Here is a 27,885-nt window from a genome sequence, read left to right as displayed (position 1 = left end):
TCAGCACGGCTATTCTTTAAATTGGGCAAGGGGGAAAAAGGAAAGAGGAGAAAATTACTTTCAAGGCAGGAAAATGACAAAGAATTTAAGATAACTTCGAGGGAAAACAAACCATGGTTTGGATTGCTTTCATAGTTTGAGAACGACTAATAGAATATATATATACCTGTTCACACATCATATTGCTTTTCCATATATTCCCTTTTTGATTTATTGTTATGCTCAAAACAAAGCCCACCTATTTGTGATAATATTTATAGATATTAGTAGATCTGTTTCTTTCCTGTCCAGTCCCCAGAGATGTAGTGGGCGATTCTGGGCATCCTCTGCAATGGTGGTTTTAGATTGTGTTCTTCACACCCCGTGATTCCTTGATGGCACCTGGGGGCAAAGGAGACTTAATGAACAGGACTCTGCTTTGCCCTGCCCCTTTCCCCAACTTCCACCAGGGCAGCTCCTTTTTATCTTTTTGTATATTGTGTTTCAACTGAAAGATTTTATTAGAAGAGAGGATTCTGTTTGTTAGAAACAAATAAAACGACTTGGTAACAATAGATCTGCTTTGCCTTTTAACTTGAATACCAGAATTGCTATAGAGATGGTATTCTAGAGACTCTAATAGTCACTGGAGAAGCATTACCTTTGTCAAATTCTTTAAACTCTCTTGTGGCCTTGGAGTCTTTTTTTTTTACATAGCTTTTATTGGGTATTAATTCTTAGCTGGAAAAGGTAGGGATTCATCAAAGATGTATTTGTCAGGGAGGGGCACAACACAGCAGAAAGCCAAGAGATCTGCAAGGCAAAAATTGTTCTCTGCATGGTCTTTTTTTAGTTTTACTTTTGTAACACGTCATGTTTGAGTTCTTTCTCAGAAGAGCAATGGCTGAATAAAACATAAGTTGTCAACACCATAGAAACCCTAGTAATGCCGTATTTCTTCACACTGAAACATTTAGTTGAATACCAAATAACCTCTTTGAAAAACTCCAACGATACCTTTAAGGGCATAATCCCACATCACTGTCAATTCTAGTAGCTCCTTTAATTTAACATCCATGTGGTTCTGGATCTTTAGAAGTACAACTGATGCCATATTGGTATAGTTGATGTCATCTTGAAGTCTTGTGGGTCTGCATAGTGGCTTCCTTTTAGAGATGCTTTTAAGAAAATGTTCAGAACTAACTACTGTCTAAATTTCTCATAGTTTCATTTAACAGCTGTTTATTTAGTATTTACTTTGTACCAGGTATTGTTTCTAAGTACTTCAGAAAAAATAATTTTTATAACATCCCTGTGAGGTAGGTATTATTGTAATCCCCATTTTGTAGCTAAAGAAGCCAAGACACAGAGACATTAACTCACAAAAGGTTATATAGCTTGTTAGAGGGAGAAGAGTTTTTTACTTAAAACCATGCTTTAAGTTTGGTGGAATAGTGGAGTCCTTTAAATTCCATAATGGTCTTTCTATTTAAGGTTTTGAAGTACAGGAAGAGGGTTACCTGGCAAAAATCCTGATCCCTGAAGGCACAAGAGATGTCCCTCTAGGAACTCCACTTTGTATCATTGTAGAAAAAGAGGAAGATATACCAGCATTTGCTGACTATAGGCCAACCGAAGTAACTGATTTAAAACCACAAGCACCACCATCTACCCCACCCCCGGTAAGTATGCTTTTAGAATTGAGGGAATACTTACTTATTCATCTCTAAGCTAAGGGATTAGAATGGATGATATTCTAGGTTCCTTCCAGCTCTCAGAATCTATGAATAAGGAAAGAGATGGTTAGGAGCTCCTGGCTGGCTCAATTGGTGAAACCTGCAACTCCTGATCTCGGGATTGTGAGTTTGAGCCCCACATTGGGTGTAGAGATTACTTAAAATATTTTAAAAACCTTAAAAAAAAAGAGAGATAGTGAGCTTTTGTGGAGATCTGCAAGGTATGCGGCAGGCAGCATTCCCCTAATAGTCAGTGGTTGGATCCTTGTAGCTTTTTTTTTTCTCCTGCTGTCTTGAGTTCTGCTGAGAATAAAGCTGAGGTGACATGTTCTTTTTCTGCTTTAGGTATAGATATGCATATGGAAGTTACTGTATACAGTTGTTCGTGAACAACGTGGGGCCTGGGGCACCAACTCTGCACACTTGAAAATCTGTGTATAACTTTGAATTCCACCCAGATTTAACTACTAATAAGCCTGCTGTTGGCTGGAAGCCTTACTGACCACGTAGACAGTAGATAGTCAATTAACACGTATTTTGTATAGTATTTGTATATGATACATATCATATGCCATATTCTTTTTTTTTTTTTTAATTTTTTTTATTTATTCATTCGACAGAGAGAGAGACAGCCAGCGAGAGAGGGAGCACAAAGCAGGGGGAGTGGGAGAGGAAGAAGCAGGCTCATAGCGAAAGAGCCTGATGTGGGGCTCGATCCCAGAACGCTGGGATCACGCCCTGAGCCGAAGGCAGACGCTTAACCGCTGTGCCACCCAGGCGCCCCCATATGCCATATTCTTAAAGCATAATAGAGAAAATGTTATTAAGAAAATTGTAAGGGAGGGGCGCCTGGGTGGCTCAGTCGTTAAGCGTCTGCCTTTGGCTCAGGGCGTGATCCTGGCGTTCTGGGATCGAGCCCCACATCAGGCTCTTCTGCTGGGAGCCTGCTTCTTCCTCTCCCACTCCCCCTGCTTGTGTTCCCTCTCTCGTTGGCTGTCTCTCTCTGTCAAATAAATAAATACAATCTTTAAAAAAAAAAAAGAAAATTGTAAGGGAGAGAAAATACATTTACAGTACTGTACTGTAGAAAATCCATGTGTAAGTGGGCCTGTGTAGTTCAAACTCGTACTGTTGGAGGGTCAGTAAATCTTTGTTACTGTCAGTACTCTTGGTATTCACTTATGATAGTGGGTCAAGCTTATTTTTATAATACATTAGAACCTTGACATAACATGGCTTGTTTTGCATAGAATCTAGTTTTGTCGTTGTGTGCTATATAGTATACACTACATATCTAACATGTCCTTGTATGCACGCCAGGCTAGGTAATGCTGTGACGAGCCTTCTGTTGGTGTTCTGTAAGTTTAGACTAAGTACACATTTCTGTCAGAGAAAACTTGATTTCTGACTTCCCTACGTTTGTGGGAGCTGATAAGTAGTAGTTACTTCTTAAGGTGCTTTCAGCATGGAACCTTCCAGCATAATTTATTATTTTGAAATGAGATTAAGTAAAAACAAAAAAACGTTGGTCATGAAAGAGAATGAGAATAACGAAACAGCAAGATATGAAAGTAAAGAAAGTCTATAAGTATATTGCATACTGGTTAGCAGTATTAAATTCATGTCTCTCCATGTTATCAGGGAGTAAGATAACTTAACATGGTTCTGTCTTTGACATAAGGTTATATTATTACTCTTCATATTGCTATATTATGTTGTTTAAGGAGGAAAAATATGCATTGTGATCTTTGGGAAATAGATAAAAGTTATTTTGATTTCTTAATAAATGTAAGCTCTTCATCTTTCAGGCCAGTCTTTATAGTGGTGAATTAACAATCTGTAACTTTTTTCAAAAGGTGGCCCCTGTTGCTCCAACTCCCCAACCTGTAGCACCTACACCTTCAGCCACCCGCCCAGCTACTCCTGCCGGACCCAAGGGAAGGTTGTTTGTCAGCCCACTTGCAAAGAAATTGGCAGCAGAGAAAGGGATTGATCTTACACACGTAAAAGGTAAGTTTGTCTCTATGGAATGGGGTTGTAAAGATAAAATTTACTTGAGATTCCTTCCTAAAACCTGCAAGGACAACGCTGTACAGTCAGTTTATTTGGAATAGTGCAGAAAAGGATGGGGGAGGGAAGTAATCTCCTTTGTTGCCACCACCGATAGGGAAACTTATTGCATTTAGTCCATCTAGGATCTACCTATATAATGTAGATAGCCTTTTTCTTTCTCAGTTTATAGGAACTGCTTAATTTTTAGTGAAAGTATAATGTGCTTGTTTGGCAGAATTGAGTTGTAGGACCTGACTATGTAATAAGAAATCTCTGTTGGTGCAAGACTGACTGAATCTAGCAGTACACAGCATAAAACATAAACCTGGGGTGACTTGAAATGACTTTGAATAATAAAATTCATATACAACTAAAGTTCCTTGAGGGCAAAGGAAAAGATAGCTTACTGATAAGAGCATGGTGTCTTGAATCAGACCATCTGGGGTTTACTCCTGGCTTTATCATCTTCTGTGTGATATGGCTTTAGGTGAATTACTAGATGAATTACTTAAACCATCTGCTTTTCCATCTGTAAAACTGAAATAATAGTGTACATTAAAACATGTAAAGGGTTTAGGACAGTATCTAAAGTATAATAGGTACTCAATAAATGTCAGTTCTGTTCATATTAGTATTACTGTTTGGCATTTAAATAAATATTTTTGAGCTAAAATGTAAGGTAATTAAGATGCTTATTTGGAGAAGGGGAAATTACTAAACCTGAAGCCTGGTTTGATGGCTACTAGTGTTTGAATTGCCACATTTAGCATGACATTTCTTGAAGTAAGAAGTATCATTCACCATTTTTTGGATAAGAAAATACTCTTAAGGGATCTCCCTTTCTGTTAAGTACTGAAATTCCAATTTGAATCTAGATACTCTTTATTTCCCTAGTTGTCCAGCTGTGGGCACTCAGTGCTGGTTATCATCTGTCTGCTATCCGTTTTGTGGTTAGAAGGCAAGGCAGTCCCCAAAGAATAAGAATAGAATATTATAAATTTTTTGGCCTTCAGAGGATTCTTAAACAATATTTGAAGATGCTCTTTTCCATTTTTATGTTATTTCATTGGTATATTGCCATTTTTTATGTGTATGTGACTAGAATTAGGGACAGCAATGTAAGCTGGAATAAATTTTAAGGAGAGGAGGGACTGGGTTAATAATTATATCCAAAGAATTTAGACAAGTGAAGAAGGATCATTTTTTTTTAATAAAGTTGATTTTATTTATTTAATAAGATTTTATTTATTTGAGAGAGAGACAGCCAGCGAGAGAGGGAACACAGGCAGAGGGAGTGGGAGAGGAAGAAGCAGGCTCATAGCGGAGGAGCCTGATGTGGGGCTCGATCCTAGAATACTGGGATCACACCCTGAGCCGAAGGCAGATGCTCAACGACTGAGCCACCCAGGCGCCCCAAGAAGGATCATTTATGAGATACTTAGCAGCACTGGCTGCTGTACCAAAAAAATAAGTGGGAAAGCCCCCATATTCTTATCAGGCAGTTAGAGTTAGGTGATTCATTGACTACTATTTAAACCAATATTCATTGAGTCTTGTCTGTGCATCACTTGTTCATAAAACAGACAAGATTTCAGTTTCAAATGCTTATGTTAACAAAAATGAAGAGTTACACATAAAGGGAGTACAGCATAGTAGTTAAGAGTATGGACTCCAGAGCTGGAATGCTCAGGTGTGAACCCTGGCTCTGCTGTACACCACCTGTGTGACCTTTTGTGTCTCAGTTTCTTCATTTGTATATAAAAATAATGCCTTATAGGTTGTGAGGGTGAACTAAGTTAACAAACAGTGCCTGCACATAGGAAGCATATACAGGTATTAGCTATAATAATGAAAATAACTTGTGATTACCTAGGATGATCAAAATGTTAAGAGAGAATAAACCAAGTGATAGCTATTGAGTGACAGGGTGAATATATGTGCAGCCTGACTGCTGTTAGATATGGTGGTTGGGGAAGATCTTTCTGATGAGTTGACATTTAATCCGACCTGAAAGATGAGAAGGAGTCAGCCGTGAACCAACCGTGTGAAGAACTGGGAACAGAGAGACCAGTAGTACACAATCTGAAGTGGGAGAGAGCTTGGCATGTTTGAGGAACACAAAGGAGGCCAGTGTTTATGGAGCATAGCAAGCAGAGGGTCTAGTGGTAGGAGGTGAGGTTGGAAAGAAACATAGGGGTGAGAACAAGGACTTGACAGGTCATGGTAGAATTTGGAATTTTATTTAAAGCATAGCAGGAAGCTACTAAAGGATTAAAAGGAAGTGACGTAAAATTATTTATATTTTTAAAAGATCATTTTAGCTGTTTTGTGCAAATGGGTTAAATGAAAGGCAAAGTCCCTGTTAAGATACTGTTGCTAGAACCAACAGCGGTGACTTAGACAAGCATTGTCAGAGTGAAATGGAAAGAAATGGACAGTTTCGAGATACATTTTTGACAGAATCAACAGAACTTAGTCAAGGATGGTACATGGGGACTTGACAACTTATTTCAAACCAGAGGTGTGGTGGAAGCCTGTCTGGATAGACTGAAAAGTAGAAAGTGGTTGGAGAAGTGGAAACAGCATTGTGGACAACTCATTCAAAAAGCTTTGCTGTGGAGGGCAGGAGCTAAGATGGCGGGAGGAGGACCCTAGCCTCGTCCCTTGAACACAGCTAGATAACTATCAGATCATTCCGAATATCCAAGAAATCAATGTGAGGACTGATAGAACAAATGTACAATTAGAGGGAGAGAAGAGGCAACAGCAAGGAAGGTAGGAAGTGGGGAAAAGTGGTTTGGGGGAGAAACGGATAATGGGTACTGCAGAGGGGAGGGCAGCCCTCGTTGCAAAGAGAGGCAAGAGAATGGAGAGCATAGGGATACATACAAGGAGAATACTTCCCCAAAGCCATTGGCTGGGAAAATGAGAGGGGCTGATTTTCGTGAGTTTTTGCAACCAGTGGGGCTCAAAGACTGGTGTTTTAGAGGTCCATAGGCTTGGCTGGGATAGAGACCTGAGGGCACTGCCCTATTCTTGGAGAGCAGGCAGGCAAGCAACCCCAGGGCGGATGGTGCGATCTGAGGATCACCTAGGGCACATGGGGAGAGACTTGTTAGCTCTTCTTGGAGTGCATCTTTGAGAGATTGTGTTGCCTCACTGGGGAGAAAAAGAACTGGCGGGTGCCATTTCCCTCCCCCACCCCTCAGCATAAACCAACTTCAGTAAATAGCACAGTGCCAACACTTGCTGCCTAGGCTGCTTACACCAAGTCCCATCCCACTGTGCTCTGTTGGCACTGCTTTTCTCAGGCAAGTTCACCTAAGAACCAGTGCAGCAGGTCCCTTCCCCAGAAGACCAGCACAGATCCTTGCTTGTACCATATCTACTGACCATAGAGTTCTTCAAAGTTTCAGTTCTAGTGGAAGTAGCATCGGGTCTCATTTAACAAATGGATCAGAGCACACCTAGTTGAAACTCGCCATACTCTGACCAAGGTCCAAACACTGCCCACTGCAGGCAAGGATTGACTGATAGAGCAGCCAAAACACAGCAGCAGAGTACACACAGCACACTAGAGACCCTCCCTGAAGTGCCATGCCCTAGGTACTATATGACCTCTTCTTCATAAAGCCATTACTCTCTGGAGCAGGAAATATAACAGGCTTTTTTTAACACGCAAGACAGAGACCTAGACAAAATGCCAAGATGGTGGACTTCATCCCAAAAGAAAGAACAAGAAAAGGTCACGGCCAGAGATCTAATCAAAACAGATAAAAGTGATATGCCTGGTGGAGAATTTAAAGCAACAATCATAAGGATACACGCTGGGCTTGAGAAAAGCATGGAAAACATCAGGGAGACCCTGCAGAAGTAAAAGAGTTAAGAAAACAATCAGGCAGAAATGAAAAATTCAATAACTGAGATTCAAAACCAGCTGGATGTAATGACCACTAGGATAGAAGAAGCAGAGGAACAAATAAATGATATAGAAGCTAGAATTATGGAAAATAATGAAACTGAACAAAAGAAGAATGATGGATCACAAGAGTGGACTTAGGGAACTAATGACTCAATCAAAAGTAATAACATTCATATCATAGGAGTCACTGAAGAAGAAGAGAGAAAAAGGGGCAGAAGGTTTATTTGAGGAAATAATAGCTGAAAACTTTTGTAGTCAGGAGGACAAGACAGACATCCAAATCCTGGAGGCACAGAGAACTCCCATCAAAATCAGTAAAAGCAGACCAACACCAAGACATATTGTAGTCAAATTTGCAAAATATAGTGATCAAAAAAAATCCTAAAAGCAGCAAGACAGAGGAAGTCCCCAACTTACGAGGGAAGACCCATAAGGTTAGCTGCAGATCTCTCCACAGAAATTTGGGAGGCCAGAAGAGAGTGGCATGATATATTCAACATGCTGAATGGGAAAAATCTGCAGCCAAGAACATTTTATCCAGCAAGGCTGTCATTCAGAATAGAAGAAGAGATGAAGAGTTTCCCAGACAGGGGCACTAGGGTGTCGTAGTAGGTTAAGCGTTTGACTCCTGGTTTCAGCTCTGGTTATGATCTCAGGGTCCTGACGTTGAGCCCTGCTTCGGGCTCTGCATTCAGCGAGGAGTCTGCTTAAGACTCGCTCCTTCTGCCCCTCCCCTCCTTCTCTCTCCCTCTCTCTCTAAAATAAATAAATCTTAAAAAAAAAAAAAAAGAAAAAAGAAAAAGAAAAAGAAAAAAGAAAGAAAAAAAAGAGTTTCCCAGACAATTTAATGAAAAAAGTTTCCTGGATGATCGAGGCACCTGGGTGGCTCAGTCGTTTAAGTGTCTTATCTTGATCTCAGCTCAGGTCTTGATCTCAGGGTTGTGACTTCAAGCCTCGAGTGGGTGGAGCCTACTTAAAACACACACACACACACACACACACACACACACATATTTCCCAGACAAACAAAAACTAAAGGAGTTTGTGACCACTAAACCAATCTGCAAGAAATATTGAAGGGGATTCTTTGTGTAGGAAGGAAAGACCAAAAGTGACAAAAACAACAAGGGAACAGAGAAAAATCTCCAGAAACGACAAAACAAGTAATAAAATGGCACTAAATACATATGTATCAATAACTACTTAGGTAAATAAATGCTCCAAGCAAAACACAGGTTGTCAGAATGGATAAAAAAACAAGACCCATCTATATGCTGGCTACAAAAGACCGACTTTAGACCTGAGGACACCTGCAAATTGAAAGTGAGGGGGTAGTGGGGCACCTGGCTGGCTCAGTCGGTGGAGCATGTGACTCATTTTCAGGGTTGTGGGATTTGAGCTCCATGTTGGGTGTGGAGATTACTTAAGGTTAAAAAATTAAAATTAAAAAAAAGTGAAAGTGAGGGATGGAGAAACATTTATCATGCAAATGGACATCAAAAGAAAGCCAGAGTAACAATGCTTATACCAGACGAACAAGATCTCATATCAAAAATTATAACAAGAGACGAAGAAGGGGACTATATCATAATAAAAGGGACCATCCAACAAGAAGATCTCACAATTGGAAATATTTATGCCCCCAGCTTCGGAGCACCCAAATATGTAAAACGTTATAACAAACATAAAGAAACTCATTGATAATAATACAATAATAGCAGGGAATTTTGACACCCCACTTACAGCTATGGACAGATCATCCAAACAGAATATTAACAAGGAAACAATGGCTTTGAATGACACCTTGGACCAGATGGACTTAACATACATTCAGAACATTTCATCCTACAGCAGCAGAATACACATTCTTTTCAAGTGCACACAAGACATTCTCCAAAATAGATCACATACTAGGTCACAAATCAGGTCTCAACAAGTACAAAATGATTGAGATTGTACCATGAATATTTTTTTACCACAACACTGTGAAACTTGAAGTCAGCCACAAGAAAAAACTTGGAAATGCCACAAATACATGGAGGTTAACGTGTTGCTAAAGAATGAATGGGTCAACCAGGAAATTAAAGAAGAAATAAAAAAGACACATGGAAACAAAAATGAAAACACAACAGTTCAAAACCTTTGGGTTTGCAGCAAAAGCAGCTCTAAGAGGGAGGTATATAGCAATACAGGCCTACCTCAAGAAGCAAGAAAAATCTCAAACAACCTAACCTTATATATGATGCCTAGAGCTAGCAGAAGAAGGGAAATAATAAAGATTAGAGCAGAAATACTGATATGGAAACTAAAAAAACAGTAGAACAGATCAATGAAATCAGAAGCTGGTTCTTTGAAAAAATTAATAAAATTGATAAACCCCTATACAGACTTACCAAAAAGAAAAGATAAAGGACCTGAATAAATCACAAGTGAGAGAAGAAATAACCAATACCACAGAAATACAAAGGATTGTAAAAGAATATTATGAAAATTATATGCCAACAAAATGGACAATCTGGAAGAAATGGATAAATTCCTAGAAACATAGAAACTACCAAAACTGAAACAGGAAGAAATAGAAAACTTGAACAGACCAAAAACCAGCAAAGAAATCGAATCTGTAATCAAAAATTTCCCAACAAACAAAGGTCCAGGGCCAGATGGCTTCACAGGGGAGTTCTACCGAACATTTAAAGAAGAGTTAATACCTATTCTTCTCAAACTATTCCAAAAACTAGAAATGGAAGAAAAACTTCTTTTTTTTTTTTTAAAGATTTTATTTATTTATTTATTTATTTGACAGAGAGAGAGAGCCAACGAGAGAGGGAACACAAGCAGGGGGAGTGGGAGAGGAAGAAGCAGGCTCATAGTGGAGGAGCCTGACGTGGGGCTCGATCCCGTAACGCCGGGATCACGCCCTGAGCAGAAGGCAGACGCCTAACAACTGTGCCACCCAGGCGCCCCTGGAAGGAAGACTTCTAAACTCATACTATGAGGCCAGCAGTACCCTGATACCAAAATCAAAGATTCCACTAAAAAAGAAAACTACAGGCCAGTATCCCTGATGAACGTGGATGTAAAAATTCTCAACAAAATAGCAAATCGAATCCAACAGTCATTAAAAGAATCATTCACCACAATCAAGTGGGGTTTATTCCTGGGTTGCAAGGGTGGTTCAATACTTGCAAATCAACCAGCATCATACACCACATTAATAAAAGAATGGATAAGAGCCAAATCCATTCATGATAAAAATCCTCAAAAGTAGGGAGAGAGGAAACATACCTCAACATCCTAAAGTCCATACATGAAAAATCCACAGTTAATATCATCTTCAGTGGGGAACAACTGAGAGCTTTTCCTCTATGGTCAGGAACAAGACACGATGTCCAGTCTTACACTGGAAGTCCTGGCTTCAGCAGTCAGACAACAGAAAGAAAGAAAGGCATCCAAATTAGCAAGGAAGAATAAACCTGACTATAGAAGTAAAAGATTTGTTCTTTAAAAACTATAAAACACTGATGAAAGAAATTAAAGATGACACAAAGAAATGGAAAAACATCCCTATTTCAGGTTTGTGGCTCTGAATTTAGGGTATAATCGGTCATCTAAGTGTACATTTTTTTTTTTTTATAAGTAGGCCCCATGGCCAGTTGGGGCTTGAACTCAACCCTGAGATCAAGACCAGAGCTGAGATCAAAAGTCGGATGCTTAACTGAGTCAGCCACCCAGGCGCCCCTATGTGTGCATTTTTTTGTCCCCAGCAGCATTAAGCTGCTCTGATGCTGGCATTGTGAAGGCAGACATTTTAGAGTTTGACCAGGAAGTGAGTATAACCATGATCCACAGCGTAAGCGGGGTGAGGAAGAAGTGAAGGTGAAAGGGAAATGATAGGTGATGAGAGCAGTCGAGGCAATGGAGTGGGGGTCTAGTGAAGTTGAAGAAATTTTGCTGTAGGAGGCAGTGGTCTAGAATAAATGAGTTGAGAGGATCAGTGATTGTGTGGTGGTTTCTGACCACCATCTCTGTCACCAAATGTTTTTTTCACACCAACAGTTAATTCTCCGCCACCACCTGGGTATCTAACACTTTAATTCTATTCTGACACTAACTCTCCAGAGTTAGCGTCAGGCTCCACGGGGTTAAGGGCTCAGTCCCACAAGACTGCCGCCATTTCTGATGCCAGCTGCAAGTCCTGGGGAACACCCATACTTCTGACCCAACTGTAAGTCAGGAGGCTGTAAGGCTGTAAGTCAGGAGTTCCCAAGACCCCTGCTTCATGTATGCAAATTCACTAGAATGACTCAGAGAACTCGGGAAAGCCCTGTATGTACCATTACCAGTTTGCTGTAAAGGATACCACATGGAAACAGTCAATAGAAGAGATGCAAAGGGCAAGGGTTATAGGGGTGCAGGGCTTCCATGCCCTCCCAGCACATTGATATGTTCATCAGCCCAGAAGCTCCAAATCTTGTTTTTAAAAGAGTTTTTTGGAGGTTTCTGTAAGAAGCATGGTTATTTAAATCCTTTACCGTGAGTTGTTAAACTCAGTGTCCAGTCCCCCTGCCCTTCTTGGAGGGACAGATGACTTAGCAAATATGACCAAAGTGTAATCATTTGGGGAGAAACTGTTTTAAAGCCTAAACCCTAACGTTCAGAGTTTGATTTGTCTCACAGCTACTCATATATGTTTCATATTTATTTGAAGCAAAGCACGTTCACATCACTATCCCATTTTATCCTCACAACCTTCTTTGAGCAGGGGCTGGTATTATAATCTTTATTCTACAGATGAGACTAAAGACCAGCAGAGATAAGTGACTCTAGTCTTCCAACTTATATTTGACAACAGCCCTACATTTTTTACTCCTAGTCTGGTGTTCTTCCCTTTAAGCCATATTGCTTTATGATGGCCTGTTGTGCCTTCTTCGTGAGATAGGCAAAAAGATTTAAAAGATTTCAGCGGATTCCTAATAGGAAATTCTTGTGGGTGGTTAAAGCCCAGCCTAAGCCAGTGATACTGTGGGTTTCCTCCTCTTAGGTGCTGTGCCAGATCTGCCTTGGCAGTAAGGGGGGAGGTGATGGTTTCTGTTGCTTACAAAGAAGGGGGTCTCTAATAGGGGTACTGCTACCTCTGTTCTAGAGCTCCGGGTGAGGATAAACAAAATCCTAGCCAACTCATTTTTCATAAGGAAGGAAAGGAGTTGGGACGAACTGCATACAACGAGACTCCTTTTAAAAGTCTGCCTTGGGGGAAGATGAATCAATTTGACCAAATTTTTTCTAGAAGTGGGCCAGTGTAAAAGGTATTTTAATAACTAAATTCTGAATCTCCTTAGAATTAAGGTTCAGGATTATCTGTTCGGGTCTCAGTTAAACCTGATTGGTTGTGGATGGGAGGAGGAAGGAGTTGAGCGAAAATAAAAGTAAGCCCTTCATGAGAGGATTTGAAGATCTTTCCTTGTGTGTGATGTTGCACACACTTCATTCCCAGTCTCTGACACGGGCCAGTTTAGAACCTTGGTCACTGCGAGAAAGCTCTGACTAAATGATGTAGACCACACAAGGAAGGAGTGATTCTGAAGATGAGATCATTGCAGTTGAGAGTTACTCAAGCTATTTTGGGGTGCAAAATTAACTTGTGTAATTTGCCGGAAACAATTGTTGTCATATCTGTTGACTTTGTACAAAGGGAATTCTTCGTGATCAAATGAATCTAGAACCCAAATGAGATCCATTTCAAGGTTCAGAAAGGGTTTTTTGGAGCTAAGAGAGGCAGCTAGACTTTGGGAAGTATAAATTGTACTCAGCATTATCCTTATGTCAGTATTTCCCAATTTAACAGTAAAGAACATGAAAAGATGAAGTATAGCTTAGGTAAAACTCTAAAAGAAGTATTTAACAAGAGTATTTGCTGTAGTTACAAAGAAAAGAACGACTATAGATCAAATGAGAGCATTCTGTGTGAATTATAATTAATAATTGACAAAAGCTGCTGTGTTGGGGTACAGGAGTAATGCAGTGAGTGACCCCTTCAGAGGGTCTTTGGTAGAGAACCTTTAGGAACTTGCACTTCAGGATCATAGTGTTGATCTCCTGGAGGAACCAGCAGTCTGCTCTCACGTGTGCTATTTTTGCGTCTCTTCCAGGCACGGGACCAGAAGGCAGAATCATCAAGAAGGACATAGACTCTTTTGTGCCTACTAAAGCTGCGCCTGTGAGTAGATTTGGCTTTTTTTGTTTTGTTTTTTTTTCTTTTGGTATTTTGTCCCTGCAAAATGCCCTGTCCAACCTATTAGACCCTTTTGTACGTTACTTATGAATGGAATAGCTTAACCAGAATTGTGTTTTCTTTTGTCTAATTTCACTGGCTAACAATATTTAGATATGAATGTGCTGTCACTCAGCATACAAAAGGAAAGATGATATGCTACATTGACATGCATTCGTTTCTTTTTTTTTTTCCCCCGGTAGTGGTACTAAATTTTTCCTAACAAATCCTCTCCTTCAGGCCCTGCTTTTAAATGCATGCTTACAAGTTGGTTGAGTAGAGTTTGAGTTTTATGTAGTTAATTATTCCACACAGAGATTAAATCCATATAGCCACCCAACTCTCACTTGGTTGGTTGAAGTGTTGATAATTAGCTAAAAGGAAAATGATTTAGCTATTTAGATGTTTGCTTTATCTATTTTTTTTTAAGATTTTATTTATTTATGTGACAGAGAGACAGCCAGCGAGAGAGGGAACACAGCAGGGGAGTGGGAGAGGAAGAAGCAGGCTCCCAGCAGAGGAGCCCGATGTGGGACTCCATCCCGGAACGCCGGGATCACGCCCTGAGCCGAAGGCAGACGCTTAACGACTGAGCCACCCAGGCGCCCCTATTTATCTATTTTTTAAAAGATTTTATTTATTTGAGAGAGAGAGAGCATGAGCAGGAGGAGAGGGAGAAGCGGGCTCCCTGTGCGCAGGGAGGCTGACTTGGGGCTCGATGGATCCCAGAGTGTTAGGATCGAGCCCTGAGTCAGACTCCCTGCGCACAGGGAGCCTGCTTCTCCCTCTCCCACTCCCCCTGCTTGTGGACACTCTGTCTGTCAAATAAATAAATAAAATATTTAAAATAAATACATACATACGAAAGATTTATCATTGTTTTTTCTTAACCCTGTTCGGAAAAGTGAATTACCTTGTTTTATGTTTATCTCTAATTCTTTCAATTTGAGAAAGCTTTGATTGCTTTTCTTGAAGGTAATTTTGGAAATAGAAAATATTTTGACAAAGTAATCATTGAACAAAGAAAAATGATACTTAAAACATGATCACAGAATTCTAAGTATAAAAATTAAAAACAAGACTTTTTATATAAGCACAGCACAAATCTGAGTCCGTTTTGCTCCCTTGGGATAGAAATAGCTATTTTCTCTAAGCCTTTTAATGTTTACTTTGCCATCTGTAAGAGTCACTAGCTTGCATCCGTTGCATATGCCAGGATTGAGCCACAGGTACTAAGAGCTTTTGTACTTCCCCATAGGCTCCAGCAGCTGCTGTGCCTGCGGCGGGTCCAGGAGTGGCGCCTGTTCCTACAGGTGTCTTCACAGATGTCCCAATCAGCAACATTCGTCGTGTAAGAGTATTACCCTAAATCTGCAACCAAAGCTGTGGGGGGTATCTGTACTCTGATTGTTCAGTTGCATCCACAGTTTGAAACACTAGCAGAGACTTTTTTTAATTGGGAATCTTAGATGACTAGTTTAAGATGTTTGGTTTGGCCAGTTAAATACTTGGGATAAACAAATATTGTTCTGATTAAATATTACTAGAAGGAGCCCAGGTTCTGGTGCATATTCCAATTCCATATTCCAGTTCTGGTAATGCTTGAGGTAACCATTACCAGGGAGCAGGGTAAAGGAGCAAACAGAACCCTGCATTAGGTAAAGTCTCACCTGAGCTTAAGATAAATGATGTTTTAATCTCTTTGATTTCAGGTTATTGCACAGCGGTTAATGCAGTCTAAGCAAACCATACCTCATTATTACCTTTCCATTGATGTAAATATGGGAGAAGTTTTGTTGGTACGGAAAGAACTTAATAAGGTAAAAGTTCTGGAAATTCCAACTCTATAAATTCTAAAATTCTTGTTTTTAAGCCCACTAAACATTTACATTTTCACCTCTATTTTTTGTTACAGTATGCCCATTGATGATGGAAAATGGTGTCCTCTTATTTTATTTTACTTTTTTAAAGAGAGGGAGAGAGGGGGTAGGCCAGTGGCACTCAGCATTATATAGTTTATCTATAACCTCTCTGACCTCCTACTTTTCCACTTGCTCATTCTGCAAAACCAATGGTTGTCTTCCTATTCCTTGACATTCCACCTGTCTACTCCTACTTTAGTCCCTTTGCACTTGCTGTTCTGTCTGCATGGAATATTTTTCCTCTGGCATCCACCTGGCTTCCTCCTTTACTGCCTTAAGGATTTGACTCAATATCACCTTCTCTGGTTTTCCCTAGTCACCTTATTCTAAAATTAAGGGAAGAGGAGTGCGGTGAGTGGTCAGTTTTCCCTTTAGTTCTTTTCCTCTATTTTTCTCTTTATCATTTAACATTTAACATTATCATTTCTCTTTATCATTTAACATTTAACATTATCTTACATACATATGTATGTATATAACATTATCTTACTTACATATGTTTCATTTTTTATCCACTCCTTTAGAATGTAAGGTCCCTAAGAGTAGAATTTTTACCCATTTTTTCACTGCTTTATATCCAGGGCTTTTAGAATTCTATGTCTAGAACAGAGTACTGAAATATTGGATGAATGAATGAATAAAGCAATTAAGGATTAACAGAGGTAACTGGCTACAAGGGTTAGAGATTATTGCATACTTTTATTGGCAAAATGTTACAGCTGTTTTACAGTACATTTATTTGAAAATTAGACATGAAAAATATATGCCAATGTATTATTTTATTCATTTAAACAGTTTTATTTGTATTTCACATATCATACCACGTACCCATTTAAAGTTTACAATTCAGTGGCTTTTAGTATATTCAGAGTTCTGTGACCATCACCACAATGAATTTTGGAACATTTTCATCATCCCAAAATGAAAGTATTTTCCCATTAGCCATAGCCCCCAGCCCAATGCTCCTATCCTCCCCAACCCTAGACAATCACTTACCTACTTTCTGTCTTACCTACTTTGTCTCCTATTTTGCATATTTCCTATAGGGATAGGGATTTCATTGAATCTATAGATCAATTTGGGGAGTTTTGCCTTCTTAGCGTTCCTCCTCCATGAATATAGGGTGGCTTTCCATTTATTTAGGTCTTCTTTAATTTCTTTCAATAATTTGTGCAGTTTTTGGAGTATAAGTTTTTGCACTTCTTTTGTTTAATTTATTCCTAGGTATTTTATTCTTTTTAATACTATTATAAATTTCATTTTCAGAGTGTTCATTGTTACTGTATAGAAATACCATTAATTTTTGTATATTGATCTTGTACCCTGCAACCTTGTTTTTTATTTAGTGTATTAAGATTTTCTATATACAAAATCATGTCATCTCCAAATAGAGATAATTTCGCTTTTTCTTTTCTGATTTGGATGCCTTTTATTTCCTTTTTATTTCCTTTTCTTGCCCAGTTTCTCTGGCTAGCACATCTAGTAAAATGTGCTATCATCAGGTTCGGGAAGTTCCTTTCTATTCCTAGTATTTATGAAGTGGTGGTTGAATTTTGTCAAATGCTCTTTCTGTGTCTACTGAGATGGTCATGTGATTTTTGTCCTTTTTCTATTAGGACATTATTACATTAATTGATTTTCAGATGTTAAACCAACCTTGCATTCCTGGAACAAATTCCATTTGGTCATGGTGAATAATCCTTTTCATATATTGCTGGATTTGGTTTGCTAGAATTTTTTGAGGGTTTTTGCGACTATATTCTTAAGAGGCATTTGTCTGTAGTTTTGTTTTTTTCTGGGTTGTTTTATTTTTTGTTCTTTTATTGTGATACCTTTGTCTGGTTTTAGTATTGGGTTAATACTGACCTCATAGAATGAGTGGGGAAGTGTTCCCTCTTCTATTTTTTGGAAGATTTTGTGAAGAATTGATATTCTTCAAATGTTTAGCAGAATTCACCATTTGGGGAAGCCATCTTGGGTCTAGGCTGTTCTGTGTGGTTGGTTTTTAAATTACCATTCAGTCTCTTTAGTATTAGTTGTAGATCAATTCAAGGGTTCTATTCCTTTTTTTTTTTTTTTAAGATTTTATTTATTTATGCAACAGAGAGCCAGCCAGCGAGAGAGGGAACATAGCAGGGGAGTGGGAGAGAAAGAAGCAGGTTCCCAGTGGAGGAGCCCGATGTGGGACTCGATCCCGGAACGCCAGAACATCAGGATCACGCCCTGAGCCGAAGGCAGACGCTTAACGACTGCGCTACCCAGGCGCCCCTCTATTCCTTTTTGATTCAGTTTTGGCAGTTTGTGTCTTTCTAGGAGTCCTCCATTTCACCTAAATTATCTAATTTGTGGAGTATAGTTGTTCATAGCATTACCTTCAAACCTTTTCATTTCGGTAGGGTACATAGTAATGTCCTACTTCATTTCTGATTTTAGGAATTTGAGTCTTCTTTTTTGTCAGTCTAGCTAAACGTTTATCATTTTGTTGATCCTTTTAAAGAACCAACTTTTGGTTTTGTTGAGATAAGTGAAAATGAAGGCATAACATACCACAACCAACTTTTAGTTTCATTTCATTCGCCTCAGGACATTTGTATTCTTCCCCCAGCATCCCCTGCCAGATGGTAAGTTTCAGTCTTTGGGAAGAGAGTTTAAGAAACTACAATGGTTTCTTGTCTTTGCAGATGTTAGAAGGGAGAAGCAAAATTTCTGTCAATGACTTCATCATAAAAGCTTCAGCTTTGGCATGTTTAAAAGTTCCTGAAGCAAATTCTTCTTGGCTGGACACAGTTATAAGACAGTAAGTAAGATACTGCTGGGGAAAGTATATATCCATCAGCAGTTTTCTTGTGCTAACTCATATATAACAGGAGTATAGGGGATAAGGAAAAATGGAATATAGGGAGGAAGAGGACTTCCATTGGCAAAACAGTTTGCAAACAATGTAAAACTATTTGTGAGATAATGCTAAATTTATTTAGTGAAGACTACAAATTCTTTGAGTTTAGAAGAGGGAGATAAGTTACAGATGTGAATAATTAAGTTGATAACAATTGTTACAAAGCAGGGTTGAAATGGTTTTTGTTCACCAGTTCTGCTGAACTTTAGTGGGGGCAAATTAAAAACAAAACCAAGAAATGTTTGTTAATATTATGGTGGCATGTGACTGGCATGGTGCTCCGTGTCTTCCACATATTGTCTCATTTTAATTCTTACGACCACCTCATGAACTCTAGGGGCTTTTACTCCCATTTTACAGATGAAGAAACTGAGGATTCAATGAGTTAAATAACTTTCCTGAATTAATATGTTAATAAGTAGCAAAACTGTGATTGGAACCAGGATTCTAACTCCTGCATCTAGGCTTGTTCTACTATGTAGGTTTTTTTACTATTATTGTTATTAATTTAATTTCTCTTAAAATAATAGTATGTACATTAGAATATTGCTTTGTGCCTTACAGTGACCTATTCAGCTTTTAATCTGAGGTCTTACTCCCAAGAGGCAAATACAACTTTTTTTTTTTTTTTTTAAGATTTTATTTCATTTTGGGGTGCCTGGGTGGCTCAGTCAGTTAAGTGTCTGCCTTCAGCTCAGGTCATGATCCGAGGGTCCTTGCTCAGTGGGGAGCCTGCTTCTCTCTCTGCCTCCCGCTCCCCATGCTTGTGCTCTCTGACAAATAAATAAAATCTTAAAAAAAATTTTTTTTCATTTTATTTTATTTTTAGAAGGACAGAGAACATGAGCAGGGAGGGGCAGAGTGAGAGGGAGAGAAGGAGAATCCCAAGCAGGCTCCATGCTCAGCGTGGATCCCGATGTGGGCCCCGATCTCTCAACCCTTGTATCCTCCATACACACACACACACACACACACCCCACAATCCTACCAAACCAATTACAGCACAAATTTTGGATAAATCAGTATTCAGCATTAATATTTTTATGCCTAAGAAAATATTATTTATGACTAAGACATGTAGTATGCTGTGAAACCTGGCCAAACTGATCTTAATGGTTGCCTAAGAAGGGGCTATGCACTCATCATCAGTTCTTTATGAAAGTTTCCAGGAGAAGTCTAAACCATTTTCCAGTCCTGTCAAACTTAACAGGAAACCTACTTATTCTCATTTTTTCCTTGGTCACCCCCCTCTTGGAGAACATTTGAGGGTCTTACTATTCCTTATAGATTATTAGTTTCCTAAGGCTTCTGTTATAAATTACCACAAAATTGGTGGCTTAAAACAAAAATTTATTCTCTCCTAGTTCTGAATGCCTAAAGTCCAAAAGCAAAGTGTTAGCATGGCTACACGACCTCCGTAGGCTCTAGGAGAGAATCTTCCCTTGCTTTTTCCAGTTTGGGTGGCTCCGGGCATTCGTTGGCTTGTGGCTACATAACTCCAAACTCACATGGCCTTCTTCTCTTCTGTGTCTTACAAGGACATGTGGCACTGGATTTAGGGCCCACCCAGATAACCCAGGATGATTTCATCTCAAGATCCTAATTAACCTGCAAAGTTTTTTTTTTTTTTTTTTTTTAATTTGACAGAGAGAGAGTACGAGAGAGCACAAGCAGGTGGAGCGGGAGAGGGAGAAGCAGGCTCCCCACTGAGCAGGGAGCCCAATGCAGGGCTTGATACCAGGACCCTGGGATCATGACTTGAGCCAAAGGCAGAAGCTTAACCAACTGAGCCACCCAGGCACCCCTGCAAAGATCTTTTTATTAAATAATGTCACATTGGTAGATTCTGGGATTAAGACAAAGACCTATCTTTTAGAGAGCTGTTATGAACATCTGTGTACAATTCTCTGTGTTGACTTACGTTTTTATTTTTCTTGGGTTAAAGTAGAATTGCTGGGTCATAGGGTAAATTAATATTTAACCTTTTAAGAGTATCTGAAGAAAACACTCTTTTGATAAGCAGATCAAGGTTCCAGGGCAAGTTCTATGAATTGTTTGTTAATTCCTACCAAATGCCCTTCATTCATTTGTTCATATAGTCATTCAACAGATATTTATTGAACATGTACCGTTTGCTATATTCAGTGGTGGGCAAGATAAGACACACCAGGAGGAAGAGTGAGTGACAGGATAATTAAGAAAGTAGTATTTGCTGTGTGATACCTTGGCCATAGCCCAGCTGTGGTAGCTGCTAAGAGGTCACACACTATTATTTGACCAGGTCCTTGTGTTTGCACGTGACAGTCTCATTGCCCCTGGTCAGCTTGGGGACATTGAGGGATTTGGTACCCATAGTATTCTAAAGCTTGTGCCTAGAAGCAGCTGGAGTTCTTCCTTCATGTGAAGTTTTAATTTTTTCTCAATTGCAGAACACTTCGGCAGGGGCCCTAACTTAACAAACCCCGAGGTGGCTGTGGATACAATTTAAGAGTTTGGGAACTTGGATGAGAGGGAAAAAATCATTCCTTTCCACTAACCTCTAACTGAAATTTGGCATTTCCTCCTACTGTAAATGTAGAGAACAAATCAAAAAGGTATTATTAACAGTACTTGTACTGGTGACCAATAAAGATCACTTATTTTCATATCAGATTGTAGTTGTTGCAGGTGTCTTTTAAAAGAGTGTTTTTTTGCTTATCACTACTTCAAAATTTTAGCAGTTTTTAGACCTCTTGCCAGATCTTGTTATTGAGTTAATACATATACCACAATTTTGTTTTTTGAATAATTTGGTAATTGAATTTCAATATAGTTTTTTTTTTTAATTATCTTGTTTTTGGTAATTGAATATTTTACTTTCTGTGTTAAAAATATATATTCTGAGAAGGGACCCAGTTGCAAAGGTATCCATGGCATAATACAGATTAGGAATCCTACTTTTATGTTTTAAGGCACCACCACCCTACATCCTGAGCTCTCCTGTTTCTCTCACAACACAGTCCTCCCCCTCCACATCCTTCCATCTGCTCAGACTCTGCCTGTAGGCTCAGCCCCACCCAGTCCACTTCATCTCAGAATTCAGGTTCTTTTTGTGTAATTCTCACTGAATGCCATGCCTTTTGTACCTGCACCCATGTGTCAGGGCAGGTGCAAGACAGAGCACATGTGAAATGAAACTACTGACACATTTCTTGTTCATTTTTAAAAAGTCCAAATTAAGAAGAGAGCATAGCAAAATGCAAAAACCAGGAAAAATATCCCTCTGGCTGAACAGTAGCCCAAACAGAGGTAAATGTCAATATTCTTGCTTAGCCTGACGCATAAGCTCTTATAAATATTGTGATAATTATTGAAATTTCCTTTTTTTTTGAAATAGAAACCATGTTGTGGATATCAGTGTTGCAGTCAGTACTCCTGCAGGACTCATTACACCTATCGTATTTAATGCACATATAAAAGGACTGGAAGCCATTGCTAATGATGTTGTTTCTTTAGCAACCAAAGCACGAGACGGTAAACTACAGCCTCATGAGTTCCAGGTAAGGTATTATTTATTTCCCTTCTGAATGTTAAGAATTATGTTATTTTTAAGGGCATATTGCTGGGCACCTGAGTGGCTCAGTCAGTTGAGTGTCTATATTGGGCTTGGGTCCTGGGATGGAGCTCTGCATCGGGCTCCCCGCTCAGTGGGGAGTCTGCTGCTTTCTCTCTCTCCTCCCCTCCCCACTGTCTCGTGCTCTCTTTCTCTCTCAAATAAATCTTTTTTTAAAAAAGGGTGGCATAATGCTTTTATTGCATTTTCCACCTTTGATTCTGCCTTATATTCTTACTGACACAAGTCCCTGAAAACAAAGAAAAAGTGAATACCCTATCAAAATCTGAAAAGACATTTTCCATCAGTATGGAAAACTTATGACTTATGTTCATACTGTAATGGTTATATATTTTCATTAAAGTGTATTCCATTCAGGCCTGCCTTTCTTTCCTCCCTTTCAGCTTTATTGATATATAAATAGCAAATGAGAATGGTGCATATTCAGGGTGTAGAGCTTTGCTGTTTTGCTATATGTATACTTTGTGAGATGATCATAGTCAAGCTACGTCACATCTGTCACCTTGTGCTGTTTTCCTTTCCTTTTTTTTTTTTTAAATGGTAGTTCAGAGGCCTTTCTTAAAGATTATCTTAAGGTCTTTCCACAGGGGATGCCTGGGTGGCTTAATCTGTGAAGGGTCTGCCTTGGGCTCAGGTCATGATCCTGGAGTCCCGGGATCAAGCCCCACATCCAGCTCTCTGCTCAGTGGGGAGTCTGCTTTTCCCTCTGCCCTTCACCCTGCTCGTGCTCTCTCACCACCCTTGCTCGTGCTCTCTGGCTCTTGCTTTCACTCTCTCAAATAAATAAATAAAATCCTTTAAAAAAAAAAAAAAAGGTCTTTCCACAGAACATTTGTCTTTTTTTCTGGCTTATGTTGACAAGCAGTTAACATGATCTATTTTTAATCTCTTCCTCTAGGGTGGCACTTTTACAATCTCCAATTTAGGAATGTTTGGAATTAAGAACTTCTCTGCTATTATTAACCCACCTCAAGCATGTATTTTGGCAATTGGTGCTTCAGAGGATAGACTGGTTCCAGCAGATAATGAAAAAGGGTAAGTACCAAAATAAAGAGGGAGTTGTAAGTTCATTTTCATTACATTATACCTGTTTTGGTTTTTGGTGGTGGTGGTTGTGGTATGTTTTTGTTTGTTTTTACATTATACCTGTGTTTGAGTCTCAGTTTTATAATTACGGTCATGGCCTATTGGAACTTCAGATAGAGTGAGGTGTAAGTATAGAATGAAGTTTCTCAGGGCAGTAGCTCTTCTTTTATTAAATGCTGTTAATCCTATTAGACATAGGAAGCCTTATTTACTATAGGCCAGGGTGAGCATACTTTTTCTTGGATCCAGGTTGTAAATATTTTAGGCTTTCTGAGTTATGGTCTCTGTTGCAAATACATTGTAGTGAGAAAGCAGACATAGGCAATATATAAATGAATTCCAGAAAACCTGCATTCGGCAGGATTTGGCCTGTAGGCCAAATAAAGAGTAGGTGGAAAATAATCTTACTCAGTTGGAGTTGGCATTTGGGCTGGTTACTAGCTAAAAACTGGTGATTGTTTTCAGAATACCTAATAATATTTTTATCTTTTTCTAGATTTGATGTGGCTAGCATGATGTCTGTTACACTCAGTTGTGATCATCGGGTTGTGGATGGAGCAGTTGGAGCCCAGTGGCTTGCTGAGTTTAGAAAGTACCTTGAAAAACCTATCACCATGTTGTTATAATTAACCCAAGAATTTCTAGACTCTCCCAGGTCACAATGTTCATTCTTACCAAGATATAAATATGTTATTACACAGGTGGTTCTTTTTATTTTAAAGTTAACCAGTTATTTTTGAGTCTGTCCAGATAAGTTATTTGTAATGGGCATTACTGAATTTTTTAAATGCCAATTACACCCACATATTGTACATGTTTAATGAACACCAGATATTGAGCTGTGTATTCCTAGTCAGGGGAACATGTGGCCTGGCCCTTTGGTGATAAATACTTCCATTTGGAAATGCAGAGGTAGAATTGTGGTTCTCTGTTGAAACAGATACATAAAGGTAATCTGGATGAAACCTTGAGGTCAAGGAAAGAAAGAAGTCTGTTCTCTTGGAGAAAGGGTTTGAATTAAAGCTTGATTTTGGAATTTAACGGTAATTCAAATTTTTCTGTTACGTGATCTTGGTTTATCATGGATGGGAAGGGTGGAGAACTTCAAGGAAAATAAGTGAAATTTAAAAGTTAACATTTTCTTAGACTTCTTCAGTTAACTGTCCTCTATTTTTCTATGAATCCCGAAATGGTTGTTTTTGCCTCTTGAGATGAAGATATAAATATAAACCAGCTACTTGGTATAAATGAGAATTTGTGTGGGTATTTATTTAAACAACTTAGCATGTGTAATTCTGAGAGCAGAATTTAAAATTACCTCCAAATAAAAGAATATGTTTATAGAATTTAACAAAGTAGAAATTATTCCTCGAAGATTAACTGGTGGCTACTTGCAAATGAACTTAATTATCAGAATCTGTTACTCAAATAACTTTGGAAAACTGTATCAAGTAACTGTGGAATAAGTGTACATATGTAAAATATGGTTTCTAGTGAGATATGTGCCAAAATCCATGTATCACCAAGTCCTGTCTGAAAGGAAGAGGGGGAGAGAGACATTGGTAAGCAGCTGGGAGTGCTAAAAGATTAGAAGCAAAGTGGTCATTTCTACTTGGATAAAGTAAAAAAAATGTTCAGTGTGTACAAAAAAAGTGTTCTGTGTTTTTCCACCCGGTGTTGTCTCATGTACAATAAGTCCTAAAATCCTATTGGAAAGAAAAAAAAATAGTTTAGGTTGCTTGCCGCCTTATCAGCCTACATATTTTTTTCCATTTTGTTACAATTTGCCTTTTTTCTTAGGGGAGGGGGAGTGGAGGAGGTGATATTCAGGATAATAAAAATGAATTTGGAACATTATCCCAATTCCAGACTTTCTATTGATGTGTTTTAATAAATTATTTGGAATTGTTTATGACTCTTTAAAATAAATCTGACCAGTCTTTGCTTGTATATATGTGGAACAGTCCCCTGCAATTTAGATCTTTCAGTGTTGAATCTATTTCTAAATGTTCTTTATTACATGGTGCACAAGTGACACTGCATATATTCCAGAATATTTCCCTTGCTGTATTACGAAAACAGTATATTAAATTGATTTTTCAGTAATCAGTAATGTTAGCTTGAACTGAAGATTATGAAGAAGGAACAAGCTTATCACAAGGGACCATCAGTATGAGCCACATCTGGTTCAAATACACGAAACTTCAAAGATAATTCATTCTTGGCAAATGCTTATGGCTCTGTTGTTCCCTTGAAAGAAAAATAAAAGGTTGTCTTCTAATAAAAATTATTCTGAGTTAAAAATTAATCTGAGGTATAATCTAAATCTGAACTCAGTCTATTTCTCTTACCAGAACTGAAAAAAAGTAAAAAGTTTTGGTTGAAATTATTTAAAAATTAAACTATATGTTTTCAGTGTGTCTTGTCTAATTTTTGATCTGTTGGTAATTATTTTTCACATTAAATTAAAGCCAGAGATAGCTATATACGTGTACACTCTTAATACAAATGCATTTTAAGCATGTAGAATTAGTAAAATAAAGGACTGAGTTTAGGAGGATAGAATCTAACACTTTAGGCTCAAGGAGCTACTGAAGCACCTCCTGATGGAGTGTGCCACACAGCAAGATGAAAGCGTGGTCTGGCCGTGTTAGATATTTTACACCAACCCTGAGGTTTGTGAGTGAAGTTACGGTATCCCAAGGCATGGTCTGAAAAAGGAGTTAACTAGCCTGAGAGATCATATGAATGTGTTGCAAGCAGTCCTCCTCACCTAGTCATGCATGAACCCTGGAATACATGGGAAAATAATCACTATTGATAATGTGAAATCAAGTTTGTAGGGGCACCTGGGTGGCTCAGTCGGTTGAGTGTCTGACTCTTGGTTTCAGCTCAGGTCATGATCTCCAAGTGGTGAGACTTAGCCCCGCACTGGGGGTGTTTGCCTCTCCTCTCCCTCTGCCCTTTCCCCCACTCACACACACACTCTCAAATAAATCTTTAAATAAATTAATAAAACCAAGCTTGTAGAAAAATCTAGTCTCTAAATCAAGGATAATTAATGTCCATCTCAAATAATTTCCAGTTTCAAGGAAAAAAATCTTGGTAAGATTCAGATTAAACTACTCCACAGTTAGTAATGTTCTTCCTGGGCAAAGTTTTGCATTTTTGGGGAGAGGGAGGAGAAGGAGAGTTTTTATGAATATAAAAATCCATTGAAATAAGTAAAATATTTTGGAAAATAACAAGGATGTAAATTTAAAATGAAGCATGCTAGATCTTGATAAGCATTTTACTAATGAGTACACAAACACACAGCTGCTGACAAAAGTAACACCCAAGTGCAGAAAAGTGCCAGAGCAGAGATTCAACTAGCTCTTCGTGGTTAGGTATGGGGTTTCTAGGACAAGTATTGACAGTGATTTTGTAGAAGAGAAGGCAAGGTGAAAGCATGTCAAGTTTTTTTGAGGGATGAGAATATAACAGGTGTGTTAACTTTAGGACATGATACAGTTCTAGAACGTTTTCAGATGGTAAATTATCCTATTGCTGGGAGAATGCAAATCCAGACCAGGCTTAAGAAAATGATACTTGTCTTTAAATATCACATATCAATTGTTTCTATTCTATATATTGTATTAGTTTCTAAAGTTAAAAAGCTTTAAAATTAATAAGGACTTTAAAGACCTTATGTTGAACTAGAAACTATTACAAGGAAGCTGTACTGTATCTAGGAAAGATGATTAAGGATGTTTAAAGTTTGATGTGAACATCAAAGTTAATACCTTTGAATGGAAGTTGATAAATACGTCACTTCTGTCTTTTTAAAATTATTTTCATAGGAGAAAGGCACTTGTCCCAAAGTCACATTCTTTTTCTTACGGTTAGATGTATTTTGCATCTTCTGTACAATAACATCCTGTTATTGTTACTGCATCATTGTATCCAGTCCACAGACAAGTCCAGATTCGTTATTAAAAAATCTGTCTGGGTAGCTTGGACTCTTCCCATTGGAACTGTTTTACAGAAATACAGAGGTTCGTAGAAGCATAAATTTGTATATTACTACATTGGTCCTGTAACTTTATAGCTAGAGGAAACTTCCACTGCTTCAGTTCTTCTTGGTAATAGAAAATTTACACAGTCTGGGATTTATTTCTGATGCAAAAATTTGCTAGAGACACCAAGTAAACCAGAATTTCAACCAGTAAACCAAGAATTTTCACAATTTAGGGGTGCCTGGGTGGCTCATTTGTTGTGTCTGCCTTTGGCTCAGGCCATGAGCCCCCGCTCAGCGGAAAGCCTGCTTCTCCCTCTCCCACTCCCCTTGCTTATGTTTCCTCTTTCGCTGTCTCTCTGTGTCAAATAAATAAATAAAAATCTTAAAAAAAAATTTTCCCACAATTTA

General features: G+C 38.6%; 1 protein-coding gene across 1 annotated transcript in view; it reads left to right on the top strand.

The window, feature by feature from the left end:
- Positions 1-25,895, top strand: part of DLAT (dihydrolipoamide S-acetyltransferase) — a 31,508-nt gene extending 5,613 nt beyond the window's left edge. The window contains exons 6-14 of the mRNA XM_008690080.2: positions 1,474-1,661; positions 3,572-3,725; positions 13,839-13,906; positions 15,219-15,311; positions 15,673-15,780; positions 18,564-18,679; positions 22,155-22,317; positions 23,290-23,426; positions 23,974-25,895. Of these exons, the coding sequence (XP_008688302.1) occupies positions 1,474-1,661; positions 3,572-3,725; positions 13,839-13,906; positions 15,219-15,311; positions 15,673-15,780; positions 18,564-18,679; positions 22,155-22,317; positions 23,290-23,426; positions 23,974-24,103 (1,157 nt within the window). The 3' untranslated portion in view covers positions 24,104-25,895. The remainder of the gene's footprint in view (positions 1-1,473; positions 1,662-3,571; positions 3,726-13,838; positions 13,907-15,218; positions 15,312-15,672; positions 15,781-18,563; positions 18,680-22,154; positions 22,318-23,289; positions 23,427-23,973) is intronic.
- Positions 25,896-27,885: the final 1,990 nt, after the last annotated feature.

Source organism: Ursus maritimus, unplaced genomic scaffold (genome assembly GCF_017311325.1).
Source record: "Ursus maritimus isolate PB19 unplaced genomic scaffold, ASM1731132v1 scaffold_16, whole genome shotgun sequence".
Classification (NCBI taxonomy): domain Eukaryota; kingdom Metazoa; phylum Chordata; class Mammalia; order Carnivora; family Ursidae; genus Ursus; species Ursus maritimus.
This window is presented reverse-complemented; position numbering and strand designations above follow the sequence as displayed.